A 25,936-nucleotide genomic window follows, 5' to 3' on the forward strand; every position below is an offset into this window, starting at 1 on the left:
CAGACTCTGGAACTCCCTGCCACGACACATCCGACTGTCTGATTCCATAACAACATTCAAAACCCACCTGTTCAAACTGGCATTTTCTTTATAAACTGCACCCTGTGCCCTTTTGTGTCCTTCTGTAGTCCATTTCCTGTTTGTCTTGTTTTACACCGGCTGATATTTCACTAAATCCACTGTTTTAATTGTTCCCTATATTGCCCCTATGCCCTCTAAGGTGTCCTTGGGTGCTATGAAAGGCGCCCCCCAAATAAAATGTATTATTATAAAAGTAAAACAATAATTAGAAACAGACGGAGAACTAGAAAAATATAAAAAATAATAAAAAATATAGTATATAACAGTATTTACATGGAATACAATATGGAAAAACATATATTGTTGTACATTGTGTGAAACCTGTGATTTAAAAAAATCTGTTTCCATGTTTAATAATACACTTTTTGCTCAAGGGCTTTCTTTTCTGTGTGACAGTCGCATAGTCCTATGGAGGATACTTATCTTTGCAATTAGATCTCTTTGGACTGAGTGTAAAATACCATACGTGACCTGCTGATATCAAACTCAAAATCTGATAAATACTTTGCCATCTTTAAGGTATTAATTTGTTAACATTTGTGCATACATGGGTGAAGCTTTAAATGACTGTTGTACTCGACCAGCCTCTCACTGTGTGCCCCTCCTCTGCAGGTGTCGGACCGGCAGAGCTACCTGGTGGTGTCCCTGGTCCTGTGTCTCACTCTGGGCCTCCTGCTGTGTCTGCAGTGCTGCCGCAGCCCCTCTCCCTCCCCCAACCCCGTCGTTGCTGCCCTCCCCAAGAGCAACCACTACCCCAGCCCCAAGAGGTTTGTCTCACACACACACACACACACATTCACTTACACACACATTCACTTACACACACTCCCCTTACGTGTGAATATGGAATTTTGCTACCGTAGGCTTGAATGTTATTATGTTCCTTCAGTTTTAGATCTGTCATCATGATCTCCTACACCCAGCTTTATGATGCTGCTTTAGAATAAAACGTATTACTTACATCACTTGTGACTTCATTGCCAGAGGCTGTCACTCCTGTCCTGCCACTCATGTTAAGACTCTGGAACAGTGACAATGTAAACGACACACATGTCAATGTCATTCTTCTTGTCAGGTGTTTCTCCTCCTATGACGATATGAGCCTAAAGCGCAGGGTGACCTGTCCGCTCGTTCGCTCCAAGTCCTTTCACTTGTCCTCTACAGAAGGTAAGATACACACACACACTCAAATCTTCCCTCAAACCTTTCCTCTGTCCTCTATTGTTTCTCTTTCCTCTGTAATCATTACGTTATAAGCTACATGAAGGCTTGACACTACAGTCATAGCTCATTGCAAAGATCACATTATCGCGGCTATAGACCTTTAAAGATGTTGCATCAGACTGCTGCAGCTCTTTCCGCATAACTGTCCCCATTTAAATAGTTTCCTTTCTACTCCTTTTCTCTCTCTAACTCTCATCTGGTTTCCTCTCTCACATGTTGCCATGCTCAGTGGCCGATATCTCTGTTGCCAGCGCCTCGAGCGACACAAGCCCAACAGGAGAGGCTGGTGCCGGCAATAAAAAGAATACATTCGTTGACTCATGAAACCTTAAACTCCCCCTGCTGTTCATTATCCCTCAACTATGTGTGTGGGTGTGTGTGTGTGTGTGTGTGTGCCCTTGAGTCTGAGAGGCTGTCATTGCCAGCTTGTGCCCACATGCAGGCGTAAGAAATGTATAATAATAGAGCATGGTGCTTTGCTGGCTCACGGTAGACATTTGCAAGTAGTAACAGATAATGACATAACAGACTTTCACTGTGATTGTAGCTTTACCCTTGTTTTTAGTTTCAGAAAATACAATTAGCGATGATTAAAATGGATGTTTGCATCTTTAATTAAAACTACTTGCAAGGTCACTTCATGCTTAATACATGTATGTATTCCTGTTTGCCATTCCATCATTAACCGAGCCCCTCTCTCCCCTCCCCAGTAGGTCCCGATGACTTGTACATTGTAGAACCTCTAAGGTTTGCTCCAGAGAAAAAGGTACAGTGTATGTTCCACCTGCTGTTGGCTGTGACGGCCGTCGTTTGAATAACTTGAGTGCTGTGTGTTTTCTGGTGTCAGTCAGTCTGTACTATAAGTATGCTGAAGCAGTGAATGGCTTCTTCGCCAGTCACTGCTTTCTGAAGAGCTCAGATAAGGTGGCACCTGAACCGTGTTGTTATTGAGACCAAATACCTGTTAACCACTTCTTTGCGAACACCGTGGGCTTTTTTCTGCTTTATGCAATGTAAAAACACTTCCCACTCGAAACATTTTGCAATGCGAATAATTTGCCGTGTTACTTATATTACAAGATTCTAGGCTTTATTGTCATGTGCACATTGGCTACTGTGTAGATATGGCAATGACAAACTTCCGTCGCAGGCTCCTCCAGCAGTGCAACATGAATATATAGGACGGATCAAACGGTGCAAGAGAACTGTACAGCTTTGGGATCATTTAGAAATACATTGCTTTGATACTTGGTTCCTCCAAACCCTAGATTCAAGCTTTCCCTGTGGAACTTCCCCACCCATCTTTGTGTGACCGTGGTGTTCAGCACAGTAGTGGTTAATATGGCGTGACAATATTTGATGTATCTTTGCTTTATCTAAATGTTCTTTCATAATGTCTTCCTGTTTTATGCTTTTCCTTGCAGAAAAAGCGCTGCAAGTCAAAGTCTTTGGACAAGGTTGACCTTCTGAAGCTGGCCGACCCCTGTGCTCCTCTCACAAACGGGGCTCTGAACTGCAACGGCTTCCAACCTTGCCCCCCTTCCCCCCCTCCTCCTCCTCCTCTTCCTCCTCCTCCTCCTCCTCCTCCTCCTCCTCCTCCTCTTCCACCACCTCCTTCTTCCTCTGCGGAGGAGGCGTCGTCACTGCCCACCTGCACCTCCTCAGACACCAGCAGCTGCAGCTCGTCCACCCACTCTGAGGAGTCCTACACGAGCCGCCTCCCCCCCCCCCTCCCCCATCCGCTCCTCCACAGACCTGTGCAATGGACACAGCCTGCCTTTCTCCCTCCAGCAGTCTCCCACCAAGTCCCGGCAGGACAAGCGCTCGATGAAGAGGAGGAAGTCGCGGCAGACGGAGCTGCAGTTCCCTGCCCTGCGTGGGGGGGGCGTGGGTTCTCTGCCCAGCCTGCAGCAGCTCATGAAGGGAAACAAGGAGATCAGTGTCGGGACCATCAGGGTGACAGCAATCACCGGACATGTCTGAAAGCCCACACTTTAACACAACGTTCTACTCACAACACACACTATGTAGTGGCAGATCTATGAGGAGATGAGGCACTTGCTGCATCCCAAAGAACCACATTTCCCATGAGCACCCAGGCGCACCGTGGAACTGAAATGGCTGTGGCAGCAGAAGCTCCACAGCAACCAGTCCTTATCCACTCCTGTCAAAGAGCTGTTTACGGTTATGTGCCTTTTATATCTGTTCTAGACATTTTAAAGCTAAACATATTAAATGTAAAGAATTGTGGATGCGGACGAGAGAGAAACTGCGGTGGGGAGGGAAACATTTAATCAAGTCAAATCCATTGAAGTGTGTTCAAGGCGTTTTCTCTTCTTGATAAGCACATTGTCCCTTGACAGTTGAGCACTAGTAAGCTTTTATCCCCACAACGTGAGGAGGCCTCAGCTCTACGTTCCTTCCCCCCCGGGGGCATCGAGAAGTATTAGGCTTCTCTTTTGGATGAATTGTGTCGTCGTGGCAGACGTGGGGAGCACGACAAACTACTTCTCTCCTTTCATTGCCATCATTTAATCCATTCTGTCTCTGCATCGCATCCTCACATGACTGCAGGTGTGTGTCATGGGACCAGAGTGTTTCAGCTCTGCTCCTCGTCCTCTGTCTCCGTCAGTCTGTTCCAAACCAACCATCAGAGCTGAATGAAGAACATCACGTTACCCGTCTGAATGTGTTAGTCCTCTCAGTTTCGTGTCCTGTGTAACCTCAAATTGCAAATACAATCCCAGCAGTCTGGAGGTCCTACTAGGCCACGGAGAGATGTTTCCTACTCAGTCAGTTTGGGCTGGGCCCGAAAAGCTTGCACATACACCCATTACAGAGAAATTGCAATAATACAGAAAAATGTGACTGAGGAATGTAAAGTGAAGAACAGGCTAGAGGCAAGCCACGGTGTTCGAGTTTCTTTTTCTTCGTATATAACTGAGCCATGCTCCTCTTTTATCGTTGCTGGTGTGGTTGATTTGAATTATTCACATTACCAGTATGTAGACATGAATTTCCTGTTTTCGAGTACAATGTACTTTAGGAGCACAATGTACTTTAGGAGCACATTGGGCTGCAGAGCCGAATGTTCACACACACACACACACACACACACACACACACACACACACACACACACCTCCTACTGAGAGTCAGAGAGACCAGTTTTATTTATGTATTTATTTATTTAAATGACTACAGATGTTTTTAACCTAACTTGCATGTCTCCCGGTCCTGCAGTGTCAAATGAGTTGATCCTCGTGAGTATGTTACAGAAATATGACGGTGAAATGCCCTCAACAGCAGCACTGACACATGGCCATGGTAAACTACGGTAAACTACGGACAGTTTTCTTTTTCTTTTTCTTTACATTTTATCTTCGGCCCCGACATTATGGCCGCCACTTATTCTGTTTGCCTCGGCCTGAATGATCAGATGGGAGAGCAGTCACATGTCCTGCAGCTGATAACAGGATCTTTAGTATTGATTTACACAACTGCAGGCTTTTTAGGGTCGTCACACTGCTGGTTTTGTATTTGCTCAGAGCTGCTGGGTAGTGGAAGTGAGTGTAAATTATTTCTTTCTTCTGTGTGCTTGTTTTAGCATCTTTGTTGGATCGCCATCCAAACGATTTTAACTCGCCCCGTTTATGATTTCATGACTGACCTGCGCAAAGACTCAGATTTGAGAAGGGGTATTTTTTGTTTTTAATAATAAAATATATTTTGTATTATATGTATGCCGTATGTCTCTGACTGGCACTGTGTGGTTGGTCTTGTGAACATAATGACTGAGACAGAGATTTTTCATCTTACTCATCAAAAGACACCATTACCTCTGCTTCTACAGCTCCTTTGTCTTTACATATCTTTACCCACCAACGTCACCTCTGACCTCCATTGCACGACTTTCCGTAACTGTGAACAAAAGTTGAATATGCCTGCATTTATTAACCACTCTAACATGTTCTCATTAGGAGCTAAAAGTGCTTATCACTCTTCACGCCTGCTTTCCCGACTAGCTAATTATTTGTATTGTGCATCTTCACTCATTGTACGCTCTAGTTTTTTAATCACTTGTCATTGCTCTTTGACTTCGGTTTTGCCCCACCTTGAATGATACTTGTGGTTTGTGAGGAGAAGATTATGAATAAAGGGAACGCAGCAAAGATGGTTAAATTAAGAACACTATAATTGTGATTCTGTATGTTCCACAAACCAAGCAAATCATGAGTTTTTTTTTTTTTTACCCTTTTTGAATGTGTATGGTCTTACGTTTGTGTGTAAACCCGTATGCATGTGAGAATTATTTGTTGATCTCATGTATGTGTGTCTGTGCTGTGAGAAACTACTTTGAATTTACTTACCCCGAAACCTAGCGAATAGGGAGAATGTCCTCGGAGAGAAGTTCTAGGAGCTCAGTGTGCACTTTGTATAACTCCTCTTGCCTTTTTGTTTTTCTACCTTAAGCGTCAAGTGCTATCTTCTCTCTCTGATTACTCTGAAGAGCTGCAGAGTATTTTGGAGCAACAGTGAGTTACTACAAAACTGTAGTGCCATTAGAAACTGTGAATTTCTAAATAAAACCTTTTTTTGTTGTCTTTCACTTTGTTGTTGGTGTTTTTTATTATGGATGAAGAGAGGCTGACGCTCACTACCTAAGTAATGTAGGATGCTTTGAAACTGACAGTTGGAGAATAATTCACATGAATGTGAAAACTTCACCTGCTTGGCTTATAAAAACAACATGTACTTGGGCTTTTTTTTCTTGTTGAGTGTTAAACAGCAGTCAATACATTTGGGCATTAAAATCCAGCAGGGCAGTTTGGGTCTGTCTTATGCCATCATGCACTGTGCAGCTACATTAGTTGTTGGTAAAGATACATAATTGTACATAAACACTGTGATGAAGACATTTCTATTTTTGACCGAGACTCTTGTTGACTTTCAAAAAGTTAATGTAACATTAGACTAGCGCCTTTAGGACAAATAACTTAACACCAACCGACAAAAGTAACTTCTTTGGTGACTTGTTTTTCAAAAGAGTTGATCTATTGACAAGAGATAAAGAAGAACAGGAGCACATTGTGCAATTCGATAATAGTCTCATTGTTAATCATTACGTGATTACTTTCAATAACATGTATATGTTTATATAACATATGGCCATTTTTAAATGTATTAAACTTTTTCCTGATGGCTGCTGTATATACCACAAATACAACAGCATTCCACATGTTGTCAGTTCTGTTTTCGTAAGGCGCTTACATTTGACCAACTGTAAAATTCTGAAAATAAGAGCATTTTATTTTTTATTGAATATGTTTTGAGAAAGAGAAGAAATAATATTTGTGCAGCCCAATGATTGTGGCAGTCAACTTTTTCAGTTTAAGAAGTAAAATGTGTCATGTTATTAAAAGATAATGAAAAGCAGTAGCCTACCTTGCTTAACATGGTCATATAATCTTTATTCAGTAATTTACTTTATTTCAAAGTAATCCGACGCAACCATGACAATAAGATTAAACAGTGGATATGATACCTCCCACCACCAGGGGTCACTGTGAGCGGAGCTGAGCGCTGTCTTCTTTCCGCCCTCTTCTCTCATGTTTACGTTTATCCACCAAGATGGAGGACGAGGTGGATGTTGACATCGAAGGAGACGAGTTTGATAGCAGTATAAGGTGAGAATATGTCCTATTTCGGTTTATTTAACATTCATGCAGTGTTTTAGTCTTGTGTGGTTTAGTGCGCACTAGTTACGGGGACCTGGTGGTTGTTTTCAGTCCTCAGTGAAGGCTATAGCTGCGGCTCTTGTGTGTCAGGTGGATGATATCTGTCTCTTCAGTCCGTGTTACTGTTGTCTCCTTGTGTTTATGTTGCAGTGAACTGGGTGGAGGAGGCTTAGTCCAGGAGAAGTTCATACAGTCTGCGTGGAAGAGCAGCGCAGGGATACTGGTATGAGTTCGCGGAGCTAACAGCTAGTCCTTCAGCTCTTGTGTGATGCTTGTTGTGTTGACTGTGTGTGTGTCTCTGTCTCTGTGTTGTGCAGCCATGGGAGCTGGACAGCTCCATCAGCGCAGAGAACAGGGAGGTGATAGAGAGGATGCTGCTGGAGGAACAGTATCCTTGCACTGGCCTCGAATGCATCTCATAACACTGGGAGGGATGTTGTCATACTGGCTGCATAATGAACAGTCTTAAGTGGCTATACTGCAGATCTGAGAGTTGCCAATCAGCAATGGTAGGGGTTCATGCTAGTGCAAAGGACAGGCCATGGATTTTCAAAAAGAAAGGCAGTGGTCACAAGCAGGATGGTGGTATTACTGAGTTACTAAATTCAAATATCAATCATGTTTTTCCACAATCACAGACTCCCCCTTTATAACATCATTTTTAGAGCGTTTTAAAGAAGTACATTTATTAAACAATTTCTTAGTAAAGTTTTTTTTAATTGATACATTGGGTGACATTAATGTGTTTTTCTGTTCCCCGTCGTTGTCACCTGTACTGTTTGTATAATACATTTAGAATATATTGGTCCTGAACCAAACATTTAGATACTACCAGACAGGTGAGGGCACTCCTAACCAGATTTGGGAAGGTGATGTTAACCACAACGCTGAAGTGAAGAAGTAAGTAAACCCTTTCTCCAGCATTCACATGAGCAGATTGCACCTCGTGGATTAAATCACACTTTCTCCTGTCTAATGTTCAGGTCTCCAGCTAAGACCTCGTCCTCGGCCTCAGGCTCCTCTTCTCGTTGGTCCAAAGAGGAGAAAGACCTGTTTGAGGAAGGACTGGTAAGCTTACCTGTTAATAAATTGTTGTAAAGGTTAATTAATAGGCATGATGTAACGTATTACTTTTTAGTGTATTTTTAAAGATACTAGGTCGCTAAGGTGTGTTTTTCACCAAATACCAATCAAGTATGTGCAATATATATATATGCCGTTAATAACTGTGTAATTTATACCTGGCTGCTAAATCCTAAGAACTGTTACAGGATTTGTATTTTGAAAGGTTTTTTTTTTTTACTCTTTTTTTTTTTATTATATTTTTTATTATATCATAACTTAGTACTTTTTTACATACAAATGTAACATTAAGCTGTGTGTGGCTCTTTCCTGCTGTAACGATGCAAATGTCCCCTCTGTGGGACTAATAAAGGTATTCTGATACTGATTTTCTGCAGACTCAGTTTGGTAGGAGGTGGACTAAGATTTCCAAGTTGGTTGGAAGTCGTTCCATTCTTCAGGTCAAGAGTTATGCCAGACAGTATTTCAAACACAAGGTGAGATTTCGCTTTCTACCTTTGTTTGTCTGCTACCTCCGCAAACACTCGGCACACTCACACATTTCAGTTAGTTAATACTCGCCTAATTGTAGGTTTATGCTATTTATAATAACTTTGTTTTCCTCATTATTTCACAAGCAGAACACATTCCTCAGGAAGGCTTGGTAAATAAGAATGAGGAATAAACATCATCTGCATTTATTTTCAGGTTAAATCAGAACCCAGAGCTTCAGCTCCCTCTGCTGGTCCTTCAGCGCCTCTACAACCACCTCAGCCCACCTCCAGTCATGCATCCATGCTTACAAACACTGTCCGCATAGAGAGGCTTTCTGATGAAGAGGATGAGGAGGTGGACATCACTGATGACCTGAGTGAGGACGGAGATGCTAAGCCGCAGGTTGTGATCAAAACTGAGATCTGTGAGCCAGAGCAGCCTCAGAGCTCTGAGATCCAGAAAGATTCAGAGGAGCAGAATCATCTGACTGAGACAAGGGACCAGCCCAGCCCCCGCTCACTGTCTCCACAAAGCCCTCAACTCTCCCCCTCTTCCTCAGAGAAGACTAGTGTTACTGGGATAGATGAGAAAGACAATGAAAGAGAATATCTCCAGCCAGAAAACGTCCAGGCAGCAGCTCAGACAGACTTGGAGCAAATGACTGATGAAATCAAGGGCCAGAGCTCCCAGTCTAAAAACTCGGCAAAGTGGGACCAACTGGAAGAGGCCTGTGGTGATGGAACAGGTACGATTAAAACCTGCTGTTTTTATGTAAATCTACCACATCATGATATCACCAAGTTCTTTGCTTGTGAAGTAACACTGTGTTCATTTATCCTCCCAGATTCTGCTGATAAGACCGAGCAGAGTCCAACCGATGAAGATCAGGAGGGGGACGAGTACGAGGAAGAGGAAGAGGAAGAGCTTAAGGTGCCTGAGCAGGAAGTAGAGTTGGAGCTGGACACCATTACCGAGGATGAGAAACAAGCTATCCCAGAGTTCTTTGAGGGAAGAGCATCCAAGACCCCCGAAAGATATCTTAAGATTCGAAACTACATCCTGGATCAATGGTACAACTGCATAGAAATGTGGGACTTTGTTCCCAACTGTAGAGAACAAGATGTTAATAATTGTTTTGTTCACCAGGTTAAAGATCAGGCCCAAGTACCTGAACAAGACGTCGGTCCGCCCTGGACTGAAGAACTGCGGAGATGTAAACTGCATCGGGAGAATACACACCTACCTGGAGCTCATCGGAGCTATCAACTTCAACTGCGGTAACCTCACTGAGACGCCATTCTTCTCTTATTCAAAAACAAATCTTGCTTCTGCTTCATTTGGAGCTGTGCCTCTCCTCTCACAGAGCAAGCGGTGTATAATCGCCCGAGGGTGTTGGACCGCTCCAAGCATAAGGAGGGCAAAGATGTGCTGGAGGCCTACCAGATTGCCCAGAGGCTGCAGAGCATGGTAGGTACCCATATTTCCCCATAATGCACCCAACATCAAGCACCTAAAATATGAGTTTGTTGGACTTTGTGCTAATTGCTGGGGGGCTTCACGTTTTAGCGGACCAGGAAGCGCCGTGTGCGGGACGTATTAGGAAACTGGTGTGACTCTAAGGATTTGGAGGGGCAGACGTATGAGGTTTGGACACACACACACACACACACACACACACACACACACACACACACACACACACACACACACACACACACACACACACACACACACACACACACACACACACACACACACACACACACACACACACACACACACACACACACACACACACACACACACACACACACACACACACACACACACACACACACACACACACACACACACACACACACACACACACACTTCATTGTAACTGTGTTGGTGGCTTTTTTAACAGCATCTCAGTGCCGGGGAGCTCGCTCTGCGGAGAGAAGAGATGAAGAAGCACCCCAAACCCTGCAAGATCCCCAGATTCAAAGGGTGAGCTCGATGAGTCCATGTGCTGAATGTTTGAAAGGCTTGTAATTATATATTTATATTTCTGTCACTATAATTGGTTTCCCTCCTTTCTCTAGGTCTTTTGATCCCTTCCAGTTGATTCCCTGCAGGTATTTTGGAGAGGATGTACAGGTAAGTGGCCAGCATTTATCTGTTATGTGACGTGTATGCTCTCTAGATTTGTAATTATTTAAAGCCCTTCTTTGCTGTTCCCCCAGGAACCATTCCAGGTTATTGTGTGTGCCGAAACCCTTCTCATAATGGACATGGTATGCTATACACACAACCACACATGCTGAATGTATTTTTCGTTGGATATCACAATTACATGTTATTTAGCTTGATGTTTCTTCAGTGTGCTGCATGAACTGTTAACTGTTTAAGAACGTAGCCCTATACATTTTTTATTGTTTTGTAATTTAACATTCTGAAACAACTCTATTGGTTATTCTGTATTTTATTTATTATACTGTATTGTATTCTAATGTTTAAAAAATCCAATGTGTCATGATTGTCAGCATGCCCACGTGTCTCGAGGGGAAGTCATTGGCCTGCTAGGTGGACTTTTCAAAGAGGAAGACAGAGTATTAAAGGTAGGAAAATGTGATAAAAGTGCAAAACAATGAGAAGTCAAATCTTAAATTACTATTCAGTATTTGGAAATGTGTTTTTAGTAATGGAGGATTCTGTGTCTTTGCAGATCTGTGCAGCGGAGCCATGCAACAGTGTGAGTACAGGTTTGCAGTGTGAGATGGACCCGGTGTCTCAGACTCAGGCCTGTGACGTGCTGTCCAACCTGGGCTTCAGTGTGGTGGGCTGGTACCACTCGCATCCCACCTTCCACCCCAACCCTTCAGTACGGGACATCACCACACAGGACCAGTTCCAGGTAAAAAGAATGGATGAGAGAATATGGAGTTTGACCCTGATTACACTTCTATGATGATGGGATCTCAAGTGGAGAGCGATAAAGATATGTGTAAACTACTACATAGACATATTGTGATCACTCGGACCTGTGCATCACAACTTGAATGTATCTCAGTCTAAGTTCTGTTTGGTTCTCAAAGCTGGCATTATCCACTATCTAAATTATCAAAAGATTTCAAAAAGCACATAGAGATGTTTAGGAATACACAAAGGATTAAAGAGTGTCTGTATTCTTTTGTTTTGTTTGGATGTGCCTTCCCTGAATAAAATAAACTGCAATTGGTCTTAGCCAAAATAAATGAAATACATGTCTTTTTGCATTTTGAGCTGTTAAGTGAGATCCAATCAGAAGTGGTTACTCAAGATGCGTTCTATACCAGGAATGAACTGACTACATGTGATCAAATCACCCAGGAGGCATGTTATGGCCAGGTGTTAACGGGTCCCATATGAACATGTGATCTGATTCCCCTTGTCCTGATTGTTACAGAGTTATTTCTCGCGTGGCGGTGCCCCCTTCATCGGGATGATCGTGAGTCCATATGACCCAGCCAACCCCTCCCCCCACTCCCAAACGACATGCTTGTTGGTGAAAGAGAGCCAGGAGCCTTCAGGCCCACAGAGTATGTTCAACACACACACACACACACACACACACACACACACACACACACACACACACACACACACACACACACACACACACACACACACACACACACACACACACACACACACACACACACACACAAAAGAAGACATGATTCAGAACTTCAAAACAGTTAAGATCAAGAGGCTTTGAAATCAAGCTGACAATGTAGGTCAGTATTTTCAGCACACAGTGGCGCAGTTTATCCTCTGGCTGAGTATATCTCTCTGTTCCTCCCCAGAGCTGCCCTACAGATTCGACTTCCTGTCATCACAAGACATTCCAGACTGGGAACAAACATGGAGGAGAGCTCAGTGGATCATCCATAAATACAGTCAAACACCATGGTGAGTGAGAAACAAAACGGTTGTGTTTATCCTGACACGCGTTTGTGTAATGCTGATTTTGTGTTTGTGTGATTTAGAACACACTCTTCAAAACTTCTTAAAGCTTAATAGTGGAATAGATAAACTGTTTTTTTCCACTCTGGGTAGGAGTGTGAAGATGGACAGATGTTTCCGGAAAGACTCCACTCTCACCTTTCTGGAGAAGGTTTGTCCAGGCTACCTGCTTTTCTCACATCTTAGTGGCTAATGGCTTTATTCTCTGATTGTAGCTTATGTCATTTTACTTGACCTCTTCCATCCATCACCTCCCCTCAGATGCTGTCGTCTCTGGCCAGGTACCTGGAGCCCCTGCCAGATGAGGAGGGAGACCCCTTCCTCACCCGGATCCAGGCCCTCTTCCAGTCTGACTTTATTTCCAAGCAGCAACCGCCTGACCAGGAGGAGGGGGAATCTTTAAATATCTCATCCAGACCAGTGGACTCGGATGACTTTGCTTTTGATCAGCTGATCAGTGAGGATAGACCTCCTGAGGGAGGAAGAGGCTCTGATCCAGAGTCTGGCAGAGCTTCAGGCAGCAGTGTTCAGACCACAGACACATCCTCAGAGATGAATAGCAGCACAGTGTTACATCTGGGCTCTGTGCTGTCATCTGAACATGACTATTTACTGTGAGAGACAACATATCATAATCTGACTGTACTTGTACGTAATACAGTATTAAACAAAGTATAAACATGTATGTAAATATGATAAGGTTTTGTATCAGTTTTATCATTTAGTTTTCTAACTATTTTATGTTTTTAGTGAAGTAATTTAGTCAAAACTAAATAGAGAGTGAAGTAGAAAGAGAGGAGATTGGGTTATTGAATGAAAATCATTTCACATTCTCAGTTCTGCAGGTTCCTTTTTAAACTGGAAAATAAAATCTATTTTCACATTTAGTTGTCTTGTCACTTGTTCCTGTATTATCTGCAAAACAAAAACTATTATATAGTCTTAAAAGCGGGAACGTATAAATGTTTCTCTTACAGTAGACTACTTTTACAGTTTGTAGAAAACATTACAGCACCAGCCGAAAGGAAATATTTTTAAAAGAAATGGGTGGGCTGAATATAGGCAAGGCAAGTTTATAGCACATTTCAGCACACGGCAATTCAAAGTGCTTTAGAAATTAAAATAAAAGACATTTAAGAATAAATACAGCAGAAACACATTATACAATGGCATTTAAAAACAGGCATTACAAAGCAAAGATAATAAAATAAACACAACAGGTATAGAATAGATGAATAAAAGCCATACTGCAGTGTGAATATAAACAGCTCACTCAAATACAGGGGCAAAAAGATAGGTTTTAAGTCTGGATTTAAAAGTATTAAGAGCTGCAGTGGACCTGCAGGATTCAGGGAGGTTGTTCCAGATAGTCGTGGACTCGTGGCATAATAGCTAAACGCTGCTTCTCCATGTTTAGTTCTTACTCTTGGAACAGAAAGCAGACCCGTCCCAGAGGACCTGAAACTCCTGGATGGATCATAGTTTTGCAGGAAATCGTTAATATAATTTGGTCCTAAACCATTCAGTGCTTTAAAAACCAGCAGCAGTACTTTAAAATCAATTATTTGACAGACTGGAAGCCAGTGTAAAGACTTCAGAATTGGACTGATGTGATCCACTTTCTTTGTCAGTGAGGACTCAAGCAGCAGCGTTCTGAATCAGCTGCAGCTTTCTAATAGATTTTTTAGTGAGACCTGTAAAGACACCATTAGAGTAGTCGAGTCTACTGAAGATAAAAGCATGGACAAGCTTTTTCCAAATCCTGCTGTGACATTAGTCTTTTAATCTTAGATATGTTCTTCAGGTGATAGTATGCAGACCTAATAACCGTTGTAATGTGACTGTTAAAATTCAGGTCAGAGTTCATCACTACACCTACATTTCTTGCTTTATTTGTTGTTTTGAAGTTTGCCGACTGAAGCTTTGCGATGACTTTTATTAGTTCCTCCTTTGCTCCAAAAACAATAATCTCAGTTTTATTTTTGTTAAATTGGAGAAAGTTCCTACTCATCCAGTCATTGATGTGCTCAATGCACAGTATACTCAGTGTTGTAATTAGAGAATAGTCTCCTGGTAAATTTGAATTCTGCATAGCTAGGATAACTTGGGTCGTTGTTTTTTCATTATTTGAGCCAGTGGTAGGATATAGATATTAAAAAGCAGAGGTCCTAAAATGGAGCCTTGAGGAACCCCGCATGTCATATTTGTCAACACGCTGATGTGTAGTTGCTAGAGACAACGTTTTTTCTGTCCTTTAAGTAGGATTCAAACCAATTTAGAACTGTTGCCGAAAGTCCCACCTAGTTTTCTAGTCGGTCTAGCAATATGTTGTGGTCAACAGTATCAAATGCAGCACTGAAATCTAATAATACTAACACTGAGATTCAGCCACTGTCTCTGTTTAGGTGGATGTCATTGAAGACTTTAACAAACGCTGTGGTGTGGAGGAAAGCCTGACTGGAACACATCAGAACCGTTATTTCTGAGTCCTGAGTCCTGATCTGAGTCCTGGATTTCGAGTCGTGGCTGAACCTGTCACTGTGGTCCTGCCTGACTTTCATCATACTACTTCCCTGATCCTGCTCCCACAGGATTGTTGATATCCTCGTGGATTCATCTTATTATTATAGACACATGCATTTCCAAACATTTGGTCTACCTATGTTGTAAATGTATTCTCTTTTCGATTTACACGGCATCTATTGCACGTCTGTCCGTCCTGGGAGAGGGATCCCTCCTCTGTTGCTCTCCCTGATGTTTCTCCCATTTCCCCCTTTAAACTGTGGGGTTTTTCCTTTTTTGGAAGTTTTTCCTTGTACGATGTGAGGGTCTAGGGTGAGGGTGTCGTATTGTCATACTGATATTCTGTACAAACTGTGAAGTCCACTGAGACAAATGTAATGTGATATTGGGCTATATAAATAAACATGGATTGATTGATTATTTAAAAGCATGTAATGACTCAGCTGTTGAAAAACAACTTTTTCAATCATTTTGCATACAAATGGAAGGTTTGATAATGGCCTATAATTATTCATTACGGATGCGTCTATGCTTTTTTAAGACTGGTTTAATTACTGCAGTTGTCAGGGCCTGTGGAAATACACCCGAGTGGAGAGGCTTGTTTACTATGTGAAGTAGATCTGAGGCATTGCAATGAAAAATGAAGAAGAGCCTTCTTCTTCTCTAATCAACAAATAGAAAATAAATAAATAAAATACATACGAAATACCACGAATACATACACATAATACAGGCTTGTATTGTGCGCCCGGAACCTTTATTCGTGGACTTGTTTCTAGGGGGAATCATTTTGGAAGCAGGAGCGTCAACTGCCAAAACAACCAAAGTTAACGTCCAGTATACTGAGGTTTTCGCGTCGCATGGAGTCTTACATGTTTAAACTTGACGTGGAAAAGTTTTATAATTAAACATACTGTTAGTATAGATGCAAATAAATAAGCATAAGGCTGTCGGTTAGCGGGTACACGGTGACTTGTCGGTAGCGTCCATCGGTATCAATGACATTGACAGCTTGGAACAATTGTTCGATATGATATTAAAGAAGCTAAGTAAAATAACATAAAGTAACGTGAACGTCCTACGATAGACATTTCTACATCAAGATGAGGAAGTCCAGCCCTCTCGGACAATAGGTGTTGGCATCATCCGTAGTTTAAAAAGACCTGGCTGCTATTTGCTTATACGTGGAGTGTTTATTTACCAGTACGATGGTTTTACTTTATGTTAATATCTTAAGGAACAGTCGTTTCTGTTCTCTGTCTGCACATCTCACAATAAACTACAAACAAGCTGGACTTCATGTGAAGAAGGCACCCTTCTCTTCTCAGATCAGCTGTTATAGAACAACAAACTCTGTTCACCTCAGATCCCCTCAGACAGCACCGCATCTCTTACTCTGTAGCAATGGGAGGAGAGCGTGTTTCCAGATTACTCCCAGCCTCACCTCACCCCTGCCCTCAGGACCCCACTTCCACACCTCTGCCCCTGTGAGGGCGTTGCCTGCTCCTCTGCTGTGGCTGCTGCTCAAACCTCTACAGAAGATCACAGCTGTAATCTTGGGCAGGTAGGAGACACTCTGGAGCTGGTTATATACATTTAAATTAAGACGTGTTCATTGCTCTGAGGCACACTCTAGTTTTATTATATGTAATGTATAATGTGTTTATGTATAATGAACTGTTTTTACCAACAGTTGTATCAATAGATTATTTAAATAACAAATCAATTACTCTAGAATGTGTTGTGCATATGTTGGGACTTTTTAGTCTTTTGCAATTTTACTTTCTATGCCCCCCTGGTTTTAATTTGTTTACTTTACCTTTACTGCTTTCAAAATAATAGTTGGAGTCATTTATGTTTACCGATGGCATGTCATTATTGTTTGGCTATCTTTTTTTCTTGCAGTATTATTTTGGACACTTGGTCGCTTCCATAAGATGTAAAGGGTTACATATAAGTCAGGGGCCTTTGAAGCAGGAATAGAAGGCACATGTATAGGCAGACAGCACATACAGTTTTCAGCAGACCACAGAAACGCACTACAACTTGCAGATTGGAAGGATCTGTACGGTCCATGTTGTAACTGCCTCAAGTAACAACTAAACAGCAAATATTGCAGTGACTAGTTATGGAATTTGGTCTGGAATGGAAAGAAGGTTTTTGAAAGATTGCCTGGCTAAAAGAGTGCCTTCTTCTTCTCTAATCAACACTGAAGTGGCCTGACTATAATAGTTTAATTTGGCACACATAAAAAACACTATCAGCAAAGCATCATTCATTTCTTTGGTTTTATTTTGGGTCAGAGATCTGAATTCGGACACATCTTTAGCCCCCCATCATGGAACTCCCCGCAATACAGAGAGTTGCTTTGTTTAGTAACTATTCCAAAAAGTCCTGGCCTACTTGTCTACTTAAATATTTTACGGCTTCCTCTGGAAAGGCGCACAAAATGATGTCAACATTTTATGTTGTCAACATATATTATGCATGTTTTGAAGCTACTTTGAGATATCAGTGTTTCTTATCTGCTTAATTCCAAACATTTAAATTCTTCAGAAATGACAGGACCTAATATGATCTTTTTAGTTGAATTGTTTACCACTTTTGGGGAGTATATGATTTTAAAGACTGTGTCAGCTACATAAACAGTTTCACCTCTGTGTAGGAGTATCAGGAAGTGGTGGGTGGCTCTACCACCAAATCGCCGGCAGCTCATGCGCGAATGGGTTCGTCATCGCCGCTGGCATCTGATATCTGGAGCAAGCGTTGCTATGGTGATTTTAGCCCTCCTTCTCCTTACCCACCTGGACGAGTCCCCGGTGACGGGTCGGACCCGCCTCCTGGTGTTCAGCCGAGAGAAATACATGGAGCTGGCAGCTCTGACTTCAGAGGCGGTGAGAGAACGAGGGAGGGGGATAACGTATGTGTGATTAGCACGGTGATTATGTCCCAACCTTTACTGTCAAACAAACCCCCACAGCCCTTTCAAATGAGCTCAAGTACCCCTTCATCACCTCTACCGCTCAACTTCACCCGTCATATTAATCATTATACATTACTGTTGTATTCAATGATACTGTCTTTGTGGGCCTCTGTACAGCTCACAGGTTAGAGCTGGTCAGGTCACTCTCCAATAAAGGCTAAACTTGCCCAAAAGTCTTACAAATAATAAATTGCTTCCAATGTTAAAAACATGGAAGTTTCAACTATTTAACTATTTTAGCAAATATGTTAATCATACTTTTAGTAATTATAAGCTTTAATAATTGCTTTTAGCTATTACAACCATCTAGCTGTTACTTTTAGCTACATGTTTCAATTTCTCTGCTCGCTTGCTAAAAGTTTTGTGTGTGTGTGTGCGTTGCGTGTGTTTTCGTGCGTGCTTTAGTACATGGAGGAGTTTGGAGAGCTGTTGGTTCCTGTCACTGACCCCCGTCACCAGGTGGTGGAGCGGCTGGTGCAGCATCTGGCAGAAAGAAACAAGGACATCCCTGAAGTGTCTGATGTCTCCTGGAGTGTCCATGTGGTGCAGAGTCCTAACGTCAACGCCTTCGTCCTCCCGGTCAGTAAGAGAGAGACAGCTGTGGAGTTACAGATTTCTATGTCTTTGTGTCATATTATCATTACCAACCTCCATTAAGGTCATTGGTAAGTTCTCTTTTTGTACATCTGTAGAGAATTTAATCACAAAATGACTTGGATTGTTCTTTCCTTTATGTAGGACGGGAAAGTGTTCATGTTTACGGGGATGCTGGAGACTGTGGCTGACGTTCACCAGCTCACCGTTGTCCTGGGACATGAGATGGCTCATGCTGTTTTGGGGCACTCTGTAAGTAAACAACCCTCTCCAGACGGCATGTGATTGTGGCATAGATTTTTTTAAGGGCGGGTCATTTTGGTCTTAGTCAACTTCGATTTATTTAGTTGATTAGTACATTCTTGTCATACTCTGTAAAGCACTTTGGGCTGCGTCAAGCATGAAAGGTGCTATATAAATAAAGTGTATTATTATTCTTTAAAACACTTTTTCTCGTGCTGAATAACATGTTGTTAAGAAAGGAGCACGTCTCTGGTAAACACAAGTCTTTAAGTCCAGCATTTGCGTGATTATCTGATGAGAAACTCAGTTCTACAGATTTGTCGAATAAATCTACTTATCCATTGGTCGAAAAAAGTACTCATAGAATTTGAAATTCGTTATTCCAGTACACCCTTAGTACCTGTTATAAAATAACCATACAGTATATCATCAGATAATTTCTAATACTAATAGACCATACTACGGGGTCAATCCCTTTTTATTATATAATTTCCTTTCAGGAGTTTGCCTTGATGAAACACATTGATAATCCACTTGGTGGCATTTTGTTTCTAATGCTCACCGCACCTTAGCAACAGGCCCTCATTGTAAGTGCGTCTCAGCCATAGCCAGGAAATCATACCATATGTTATTAATTTATCTATAAAGAATGTTCTCATTATGATCTTTCACTCATTCAATGCATGCTGCAGATGTATGAGGGAGCCAAACCATTGAAATGGCACACAAAGACACAGCACTACTGAGATTGATGCAGAAACATGGAAACCTTTAGCGCCGTGTCCAAGAACATATCTGCAGTGTGAAGTAGTCTGACATTGAGAGCTGTAGTTGATAGCATCAGACCTCGCTGTGCATAACAATGAGTAATTGAAAAAACGTGGTGCAAATACTGTTCAAGCACCAAGTGATTTAAAAGCCCTTTGTAAACAGAGTAGATGCTACAGCTGGAAGCCTTTTGTTGCATCAGCCGGTGATAAAGACTCCCCGACAATCACCTCCAAATGCTCACTAATCCTCTCTGCGCCATGACGACCAAAGTCCTGTGGACCCAGGGCATTGTGGGGCTTTATTCATTCTCCACAGACTACTGTTTTTTTACTCTGGCTACCAGAGCCCATTCGTCTTGTTCTGAAAAAAAGTCTAATGAAGTTGTGGGTATTTCAAGACTTTAAACGTCCTCTGAGGAAATGCTTGAAGGAGATTTTAATTAGATGAAGGGAATGAGCATCGATGGGCTGGGTATTACCCAGTAGGTGTGCTCTATTGGATTGGCTGTTAAAACCTCTAAATCTGTAACAACGTAAAAGTTCCAGTGAAATAGATGGGAACAATCAATATGTTCCAGCTGCCTTGTTCACCTCTCAAAGACTTTTACCTTTAGTTTTTCCTCCCTGTCCTATTCTCTTCTCTTTGTTACCCCAATCCTCACTTTCTACATTCCCGTCATGTCCCCCTGTCATCCCCCTCCCCTCTGCCCCCCTCCCCTAGGCAGAACAGGCCAGTCTGTCTCATGTCGTGGACCTGCTGTCTCTTATACTGCTGACAGCCATCTGGGCCGTGTGTCCTCGAGACAGCCTGGCTGTGCTGGGACACTGGGTACAGGAGAAGCTCTCTCAGGTGAGACCTAGTCCGTTTTTATTAATAATGTTGAAAAAACAGCAACACTTTCACCTGAACATTAGAGCCCTGAAATAAGTTTCGATAAGGAAAAGAAGTCGGTACACCCTCATACATACATGATTTGTCTCTCCCTCAGTTGATGTTCAGCCGTCCCTACAGTAGGAAACTGGAGGCTGAGGCCGATCAAGTCGGATTACAGTTGGCTGCGAAGGTATGAATCATCTACGATTTGTTACTGATAGAAGTACACTTCACAGATTTTGCCCAACATGTTTAGTTCATAAACAGTATTCCACAGCCATAGAAAGCTGTGAATGTGTGATGTATTCTGTGTAGTTTCATTCTGTTTTCTGTCTGAATCCTCTCTTTTTTGGCCCCTTTGAGTCTGATTTTAGTCATTTGAACTCTGGTTCTGGGACAGTTTACATTCTTGTGTTTTAAGTATATTTTTAGATTGATTTCAGTCTGGTCTGCTTTTTTGTCAGTCGCTGTTGCTGTCAATCCTTGTAATCTGTCTACTGGCCACTAGGGGGCAATGTTGTCAAACTAAACCAAACTCAGATGATTGGTTGGTAAGGGTTTTCATCTGCAGTACTACACAGTAATGCCTGTGTGTGTGTGTGTGTGTGTGTGTGTGTGTGTGTGTGTGTGTGTGTGTGTGTGTGTGTGTGTGTGTGTGTGTGTGTGTGTGTGTGTGTGTGTGTGTGTGTGTGTGTGTGTGTGTGTGTGTGTGTGTGTGTGTGTGTGTGTTTCCTGTCTCCTCCCCAGGCGTGTGCAGATGTGCGAGCAGGACCCGTATTCTGGCAGCAAATGGAAATCAGGGACCAGCTGACAGGAGAGACCACCGTGCCCGAGTGGATGTCCACACACCCCTCTCACAGGAACAGAGTCACTCAGCTGGACCGCCTCGTACCACAGGTACAGACACACACAGTACTGATTCCCGGATCAGTTCAAAGAACAGCATGGGACGTTTCTTTCAAAACTAAACTACATAAGTAAACACATTCCTGCTGCTCTAAACCATGTGTTTGTCTAATGTAAAAGTCTCTTTGATCCGTGTTTTAGGACAGAGCCCTACACCTGTCTTTTGTTTAGGAGAAACGGTGCAGCTTTAGGAGCTGTTGCAAGGAGTCTTAATGGAACTAATGAAGCGTCTGGGGAGATGTATAACCACCGGCAGACATGTGGCGAGGAGGGCAGGCAGAGAGAAGGAAGGGACTCAGGGAGGAGAGGAAAAGATGCAAGGTTTTAGGAAGACAGGAAAACACATTTTGCCACACAGGGGCAGGGATGCCTGATTAGTTAAATGTCTGTGAGGCTTCGAGTTCAGGAACTGAAAGAAAGCAGCCCCTCGGAAGCAGCTCGTCCTCGATCTCACACACTGTGCAGGCACTGTGGCAAGACAATCAATGGTGTCCTAAGGCTAGAAGGAAATCAACAAGCAGTGAAGACAGCAACTTCTATGGAGAGCGCCAGCATCCACAATCATTACGTTTCACCGAGTTAGTGTGTGTGTGTGTCTGAGGCAGAGAGAGAGAAAGATAAGGACAGATTAACAGTGTATTAGGCACAGGTTAGGTACATTTAACCTTGAGTGTGAGTAGGACTGTTGGTACACTGTCAAATGCTCCAAGCATGACAGATGAACAGATGGGTAAACCACTAATTGTCCATCAGGTGTGTGTGTGTGTGTGTGTGTGTGTGTGTGTGTGTGTGTGTGTGTGTGTGTGTGTGTGTGTGTGTGTGTGTTATTTGTTTGCATCATATCGTATCCCTGTGTGTTAGATTGACCTCTAGCAACAGTCTCTGCCGAGGCCAGTCTGCTCTGCAGCCACAGGCAGTGAAGTGAGGAAGACTATTGTTTGGGGATTCATTGGCCTCCAGTGTGTGTGTGTGTGTGTGTGCGCGTGTGTGTTCTGTGAGGAAACTCTCCGGTTTATACCCTCCTCACACCCAACATTCCGATCCAGCATGGCAGCACACATGAGCCAGTTAACAGTGGAGCTCATTCGGCTGAAAGTGGTGCATAATGTGATGTTTTCAACCTTGCGAGAGGTGACAGCATCAAGCTACTTAGCCCGACTCCTCTGAGGGCACTCCGCCTCCACTAGTGCGCTCATCATCCTTGAGCAAAGCGCATTAAGTTGCCTGGTAGCATGAGAGGGAGAGCCTGTTGAGTGGGAAGCCAAGTGCACGTATATATGAGTCTTGTAGGGGATTTAAGTGAGAGATGAATGAGTTTCGTGTGTGTGTGAGACGGACAAAGAGAATGTCTCTAACCGCTGGGAAGTGCTAGGTTTGTTCCTCCCAGCACTGCTTGTCCCACCTGTACCTGTTTGAATCTAGCCGTTTGCCTCTTGGGATAGCAATATCAATCTGTCGGTTGGTTCGCCATTTTGACCAGACTGGAAGGATTTAAATGAATAGTTATTTTCTTCTAGTGCCACCATAAGGTTTGAGAGTTCAGTTTGCCCAATATATTGATCTGACAATATACCTGCACAACTAATGGCTTTCCCATCCTCCTTAGCTGTAGTTTATGTTAATGGAAACTAGCAAATGATAGCCAGCCAACATTGAAACTAGACGTGTTAGCATTTAGCCCAGGGTACAGCAGTGCTTTATAACGGCCTCACGGAGCTGCTGCAGTGGCACGGATATTGGTTCATTTGTTGTGTTTGTTTGTCTTTCCTTCATTTCAGTTCACAGCCGCTCTTTGATGAATTATCTCCCTATCACAAATGGAAAATAACTGATTCCTTGTTCTACTACACTTCAAACAAAAGCAACAAATGACTCAACACAACCCAAACACACACATTAATCATAGACCAGTCATATCCATCTTTGTACTTGTTGTTAATGAACTTCTTGTGTGAAGTTATGACAAGTCAGTACAGAGTACAGAGCATGGTTTAATACTGTGTCTTCCCTCTGTCTCTGTCCAGGCTCTGGAGCTGAGGGAGAGCTGCGTCTGCCCTGCTCTGCCTGCTACAGACCCTCGCGTCGTCTTCACCAAAAGTGTCCGTGTGATGCTGGAGGCCGATAAGAACCAGGGGAGAGGAGGGCCAGAAGGGGCACGCAAGCCCCCCCTGCCCCGCAGCCCAGCCTCACTCCTCACTGGACTGCCTGCTGCTCTACTTGCCCAAAATGACCTCTATCCTTCCCCAAATGTAGATCGACAAATGAAAGGCCAAGTCTCATTCATAGCATCAGAGTCAGCGGTAACAGCCTCTGTCCCCGCTCCTTCTGAGGGACAAGGATCCCAGTCTGTGGGGCAGAGCACCAGCTGACAGGGGTGTTAAATAGTCCCACAATTGGAGTTGTCAAAGACTTTTTGAATGTGTGAATGAGTGAGTGATTTGTTTGTATGTTGGTGAGCTAGCATAATCATCTTAAGAATGGTCTGTTCAATTTCATTGACCTTGTTTTCATAAGTGTTAAACGGGGTAAAGCGTCCACCTTTGATCAGGGGAACCCACGGTTTGTCTTTTTCTCGGCACTAAAGACTCTTGCTAGAACAATGGAGGCTGGATGTGGGTTTGGATCTGGGTAAAGAAGTAGCTTTGGAGAAGAAATGGTAGAAAAACTGGTAAAATATAAAACATTATATTAAAAGAATTCAAGCCCCCTCCGAACTCTATTGCAACACCCCGCTGACTGTGCTTTAAAGCATTGTATTCATAACTAGTGACTACAAAGAGGCCACATTAATTAGATAACCTCTCAATGCAGAATGCATCTTAGTAAAGCTCCCATACATTGCCAGATTAATATGTGCATTATTCATTGACACATGGCAACAGATGAGTAAGCACTTTGTGTGCATGTCGGAGGCTCCGTCCACGGCAGGCAGAGGACATCTACATTCTAATTATGACTGCTGCATTATCATGCCACACACACACGCGGCACTTTATGTATTCTCTACCCTGAGGGACTTAATGGTGTATGCCGTGTTGGTTGCAGGTTTTAAAACATAGCCTTCTGCACAGGAATGTCAATATCTAGCGTCAAGCTTTGTGAAATCTTTCATGGGATTTTGTAAATTCCTATTTAACAAGTCAGGTTGACTGAGAAAACATCCTTATTTACAACAACCGCCTGCGGGAGCAGTTGCACAATGAAGAGGGGAGAACAGTAATGGTTCATATCTCTGTACAGGAACAAAGTAGCACACTGTGTTAAGCTGTGAAATCAAAAGTACTGCTGTGTTTTCATATGGGATATGTTGTGCCATGCATTTTAGGTTTAGGGTCTGTATCAGCTTACAAACCAAAAGGAAGCACTTCAGTTGCGTGCTGTGGAAGCTTTGTCTAACTGCATCAGGGTTGGTCGATAATAAAGGCTGTGTCTATATTAGAATAAGTGGTCAGTGATAGGGTTTACACAAAAATGTGAAATGAAATGCCACAGGGATATTGGTTTATGCATAGCAATACCTCCACAGGGACGTGCTCTGTTTGCAAGTGGCAGACAAACAATAAAAACTTGGAAAACATGCTTTTTGGTGGGTTTTTTTTCACTGCAAGATCCTGTGAAACTCAAGCTCCAATATGTTAATGTTTGAGCAGCAATAAATAACATGGCAACACAATGTAAAATGTACTGTGTTTGAATGTGGGATAGTTAGAGGAAATAATCATTGCATAAAACTGTGCAACAGGGTTTAAAGTTTCCTTATAATTGTTTCAGTGTTTTATGAATGTGATGATGTTGTAGCAACTGTAGCAGAAGTTTCTCGTTGATGCCAGACTCCCGGGGAAAGCCCTTGCTGGTCTCTCTCAGCTGATCAGAGAAACATACAGTTTGTAAATCTCACGCACAACATTACACACAGTCGTATTCAAATCAAAGCCACGAGCATTTCATTCAGTCAGATTCAGTGCAGTACTCTTGTAATGCCTGCCAAATGTTACAAGTTCTTGCTTCTTGAATACAAGATCAATCCCGTGACATCTCAGTTTGAAAGACCGTTGCAACATCGAAAGTTCCCTCCTGAGCAAAGATATCATGCTTTAGAACATGAACATTAACTAAAGTGAACCTGACTTACTGTGTTGCGCTTCCTGCTCACACTAATTTCAAGGATTTTTTGGATCCAAAGCTTTTATACATTTTAATGGAGACTTTCCAGTTCCTGGTCGCATTGCCGTGTGTACGCTGAAGCATCTGGATGCAGCCCCCTGAGCACTCAGACAGAAATTGGAACATGAGCAGGCAACAGATGACACATTCACACCCAGAGGTAATTGTAATGAGCGTGATACAACACACACACACACACACACACACACACACACACACACACACACACACACACACACACACACACACACACACACACACACACACACACACACACACACACACACACACA

At 42.7% G+C, this 25,936-nt stretch overlaps 3 protein-coding genes across 3 annotated transcripts in view; all 3 read left to right on the plus strand.

The window, feature by feature from the left end:
- Positions 1-5,914, plus strand: part of suco (SUN domain containing ossification factor) — a 41,043-nt gene extending 35,129 nt beyond the window's left edge. The window contains 5 exon segments of the mRNA XM_034080671.2: positions 694-848; positions 1,157-1,248; positions 2,016-2,071; positions 2,730-3,026; positions 3,028-5,914. Coding sequence (XP_033936562.1) covers positions 694-848; positions 1,157-1,248; positions 2,016-2,071; positions 2,730-3,026; positions 3,028-3,288 — 861 coding nt within the window. The 3' untranslated portion in view covers positions 3,289-5,914.
- A 1,009-nt stretch (positions 5,915-6,923) lies between these two features.
- Positions 6,924-13,474, plus strand: mysm1 (Myb-like, SWIRM and MPN domains 1). The gene is made up of 20 exons (XM_034081100.1): positions 6,924-6,992; positions 7,194-7,266; positions 7,361-7,431; positions 7,869-7,943; positions 8,027-8,111; positions 8,504-8,602; positions 8,814-9,345; positions 9,445-9,670; positions 9,747-9,877; positions 9,964-10,067; positions 10,167-10,244; positions 10,507-10,589; positions 10,685-10,739; positions 10,826-10,876; positions 11,126-11,200; positions 11,308-11,496; positions 12,028-12,160; positions 12,428-12,533; positions 12,681-12,738; positions 12,849-13,474. The coding sequence occupies exons 1-20, from the start codon at positions 6,937-6,939 to the stop codon at positions 13,203-13,205; spliced, it is 2,637 nt and encodes an 878-aa protein (XP_033936991.1). The 5' UTR covers positions 6,924-6,936; the 3' UTR covers positions 13,206-13,474.
- Positions 13,475-15,903: 2,429 nt separating this feature from the next.
- oma1 (OMA1 zinc metallopeptidase) lies at positions 15,904-25,057 on the plus strand. The gene is made up of 8 exons (XM_034080333.1): positions 15,904-16,674; positions 17,776-18,004; positions 18,499-18,672; positions 18,832-18,939; positions 20,422-20,550; positions 20,690-20,764; positions 21,322-21,471; positions 23,505-25,057. The coding sequence occupies exons 1-8, from the start codon at positions 16,319-16,321 to the stop codon at positions 23,847-23,849; spliced, it is 1,566 nt and encodes a 521-aa protein (XP_033936224.1). The 5' UTR covers positions 15,904-16,318; the 3' UTR covers positions 23,850-25,057.
- The last annotated feature ends 879 nt before the right edge of the window (positions 25,058-25,936 follow it).

Source organism: Pseudochaenichthys georgianus, chromosome 4, assembly GCF_902827115.2.
Source record: "Pseudochaenichthys georgianus chromosome 4, fPseGeo1.2, whole genome shotgun sequence".
Lineage (NCBI taxonomy): Eukaryota > Metazoa > Chordata > Actinopteri > Perciformes > Channichthyidae > Pseudochaenichthys > Pseudochaenichthys georgianus.